We start from the raw sequence: 3,970 nt of genomic DNA, 5'->3' as shown, positions 1-3,970 counted from the left end.
CATCTGTTTGTTATATGACTCAAATTATTATTATTGTCCTATTTGACTATTACTTGTTTTATGGAGCTTCTTTAACTGGAGATGGAGTCTTTTAATCTGTTAATCAAGTATTTCAGAGAGTGTTGTCTGCAATTCGATTAATAAAAACGTTGAACTTGAATTTATTCTTCACACAGAAAGATAAGAACCCATGTCCAAATTTTTTTTGCAGTTAATTAATGCTGTCTGTCTGTGTAGAAAGGCTATAGTCCTATAATGTCTCACTAAACTATATCCTGTATTACAATGTTATTACAGTCCAACAATGGCTCCTTTCTGTACATATACTGCCATGTGTCATAGCTTGGGTACCAGTTGGTTTAGCCAGCATTCTATTCCTTGCACTCTGTTTCATTGCCAAACATTCTTTGGCACCTAACACAGAGTGAAAGGAGTGGAATGTTATCTAAACAGACTGGTACACAGACGACATGTGGCATTGTGTCAAAGAAGGTGATCTTGATCAATGGAGTCAGATTACGGAGTGGTTTCCCTCTAATCTCCCAACGGTGGAATGAAAGATGCTGGATTATGTGAGGGAGAACGGGGAAGCCAACACAGAGAAAGGGAGACAAACAAGGGAAGCCAACACAGAGAAAGGGAGACAAACAAGGGAAGCCAACACAGAGAAAGGGAGACAAACAAGGGAAGCCAACACAGAGAAAGGGAGAATGAAACAGGGGAAGCAAACACAGAGAAACGGAGACAAACAGGGGAAGCCAACACAGAGAAAGGGAGACAAACAAGGGAAGCCAACACAGAGAAAGGGAGACAAACAGGGGAAGCCAAAACAGAGAAAGGGAGACAAACAGGGGAAGCCAACACAGAGAAAGGGAGACAAACAGGGGAAGCCAACACAGAGAAAGGGAGACAAACAAGGGAAGCCAACACAGAGAAAGGGAGACAAACAGGGGAAGCCAACACAGAGAAAGGGAGACAAACAAGGGAAGCCAACACAGAGAAAGGGAGACAAACAGGGGAAGCCAACACAGAGAAAGGGAGACAAACAGGGGAAGCCAACACAGAGAAAGGGAGACAAACAAGGGAAGCCAACACAGAGAAAGGGAGACAAACAGGGGAAGCCAACCCAGAGAAAGGGAGACAAACAAGGGAAGCCAACACAGAGAAAGGGACACAAACAAGGGAAGCCAGGGAAAGGAGGCAGGGATTAAAGATTATTCGACCCAGGGTGCATCCAAAATAGCTCCCTATATATACCACTATAGCCTCTAAGTAATGCACTATGTAAGGAATATCAAATCAAATCAAATGTATTTATATAGCCCTTCGAACATCAACTGATATCTCAAAGTGCTGTACAGAAACACAGCCTACAACCCCAAACAGCAAGCAAGGTGTAGAAGCACGGTGGCTAGGAAAAACTCCCTAGAAAGGCCAAAGCCTAGGAAGAAACCTAGAGAGGAACCAGGCTATGAGGGGTGGCCAGTCCTCTTCTGGCTGTGCCGAGTGGAGATTATAACAGAACATGGCCAAGATGTTCAAATGTTCATAAATGACCAGCATGGTCAAATAATAATAATCACAGTAGTTGTCGAGGGTGCAGCAAGTCAGCACCTCAGGAGTAAATGTCAGTTGGCTTTTCATAGCAGATCATTAAGATTATCTCTACCACTCCTGCTGTCTCTAGAGAGTTGAAAACAGCAGGTCTGGGACAGGTAGCACGTCCGGTGAACAGGTCAGGATTCCATAGCCGCAGGCAGAACAGTTGAAACTGGAGCAGCAGCACGGCCAGGTGGACTGGGGACAGCAAGGAGTCATCATGCCAGGTAGTCCTGAGGCATGGTCCTCGGGCTCAGGTCCTAAGAGAGAAAGAGAGAATTAGAGAGAGCATACTTAAATTCACACAGGACACCGGATAAGACAGGAGAAGTACTCCAGATATAACAGACTGACCCTAGCCCCCCGACACATAAACTACTGCAGCATAAATACTGGAGGCTGAGACCTGCATTGCTTGCTGTTTGGGGTTTTAGGCTGGGTTTCTGTACAGCACTTTGAGATATCAGCTGATGTACGAAGGGCTATATAAATACATTTGATTTGATTTGATTTGATTTGAGACAGGAGGGGTCAGGAGACACTGTGGCCCCATCCGGTGATACCCCGGACAGGGCCAAACAGGAAGGATGTAACCCCACCCACTTTGCCAAAGCACAGCCCCCACACCACTAGAGGGATATCTTCAACCACCGACTTACCATCTTGAGACAAGGCCGAGAATAGCCCACAAAGATCTCCTCCGCGGCACAACCCAAGTGGGGGGGGCGCGCCAACCCCCCCCCCCCCCCCCCCATAGGGTGCCATTTGGGGGTGACACCTAGTTAGGGTGTCAGATTGCCATTTATTGTCATGAGTCTTGCCCTGGAGGCAGCTCTGAAGAATGGTCACTAGCTGTCACAGCAACAAAGTCATAAAATTGAATTTTAAACCTTAACCACACTGTTAGCACTAATGTCTAACCTTAACCTTAACCACACTGTTAGCCCTAATGCCTAACCCTAACCTTAACTAGACTGTCAGCCCTAATGTCTAACCCTAACCTTAACCACACTGTTAGCCCTAATGCCTAACCCTAACCTTAACCACACTGTTAGCCCTAATGTCTAACCCTAACCTTAACCACGCTGTTAGCCCTAATGCCTAACCCTAACCTTAACCACAATGTTAGCCCTAATGCCTAACCCTAACCTTAACCACACTGTTAGCCCTAATGTCTAACCCTAACCTTAATCACACCGTTAGCCCTAATGTCTAACCCTAACCACACTGTTAGCCTTAATGTCTAACCCTAACCTTAAATTAAGAACAAAAAGCTTTTTTTTAATGGATTTTTATGACCGACAATTTTGTCTTGGCAGCTAGACTATGTAGTGGACATTGCTCAGTTCTTCTACCAGGGCAACAATTTGTGACAATAAACGTCAACCTGCGGCAGAATCTCAAGGCTGGTGTAGAGGTTAACAGTGACTCCTATATATACACCCCCCCAGCATTGGTAACAGTGTCTGCTATATACACCCATACACCCCCCCCCCCCCCAGCATGGATAACAGTGGCTCCTATATATACACCCCCCCAGCATGGGTAACAGTGACTCCTATATATACACCCCCCCAGCATGGGTAACAGTAGCTGCTATATATACACCCCCCAGCATGGGTAACAGTGGCTGCTATATATACACCCCCCAGCATGGGAAACAGTAGCTGCTATATATACACCCCCCCACCATGGGTAACAGTGACTGCTATATATACACCATCCCACCATGGGTAACAGTGACTCCTATATATACACCATCCCACCATGGGTAACAGTGGCTGCTATATATACACCATCCCACCATGGGTAACAGTGACTCCTATATATACACCACCCCACCATGGGTAACAGTGGCTGCTATATATACACCCCCCCAGCATGGGTAACAGTGGCTGCTATATATACACCCCCCCACAATGGGTAACAGTGGCTGCTATATATACACCCCCCCACCATGGGTAACAGTAGCTGCTATATATACACCCCCCCACCATGGGTAACAGTAGCTGCTATATATACACCCCCCCACCATGGGTAACAGTAGCTGCTATATATACACCCCCCCACCATGGGTAACAGTAGCTGCTATATATACACCATCCCACCATGGGTAACAGTGGCTGCTATATATACACCCCCCCACCATGGGTAACAGTAGCTGCTATATATACACCACCCCACCATGGGTAACAGTAGCTGCTATATATACACCACCCCAGCATGGGTAACAGTAGCTGCTATATATATATACACCCCCCCAGCATGGGTAACAGTGACTCATATATATACACCACCCCACCATGGGTAACAGTGACTCCTATATATACACCATCCCACCATGGGTAACAGTGGCTGCTATATATACACC

The 3,970-nt window shown here is 46.2% G+C and overlaps 1 protein-coding gene across 1 annotated transcript; it reads left to right on the top strand.

The window, feature by feature from the left end:
• Positions 1-560: 560 nt before the first annotated feature.
• Positions 561-1,211, top strand: LOC139410795 (cylicin-2-like). Its single transcript, XM_071156350.1, has one exon. It carries the CDS (start codon positions 561-563, stop codon positions 1,209-1,211), a length of 651 nt encoding a protein of 216 aa, XP_071012451.1.
• The last annotated feature ends 2,759 nt before the right edge of the window (positions 1,212-3,970 follow it).

The sequence above is a fragment of the Oncorhynchus clarkii genome, chromosome 1 (genome assembly GCF_045791955.1).
Source record: "Oncorhynchus clarkii lewisi isolate Uvic-CL-2024 chromosome 1, UVic_Ocla_1.0, whole genome shotgun sequence".
Lineage (NCBI taxonomy): Eukaryota > Metazoa > Chordata > Actinopteri > Salmoniformes > Salmonidae > Oncorhynchus > Oncorhynchus clarkii.
The sequence above is the reverse complement of the archived record's forward strand: the minus strand, read 5'-3'. Positions and strand labels throughout refer to the sequence as shown.

What these genes read in the sequence shown, in the direction of transcription:
- LOC139410795 (XM_071156350.1), top strand. Translation starts at nt 561, where the DNA reads ATGCTGGATTATGTGAGGGAGAACGGGGAAGCCAACACAGAGAAAGGG.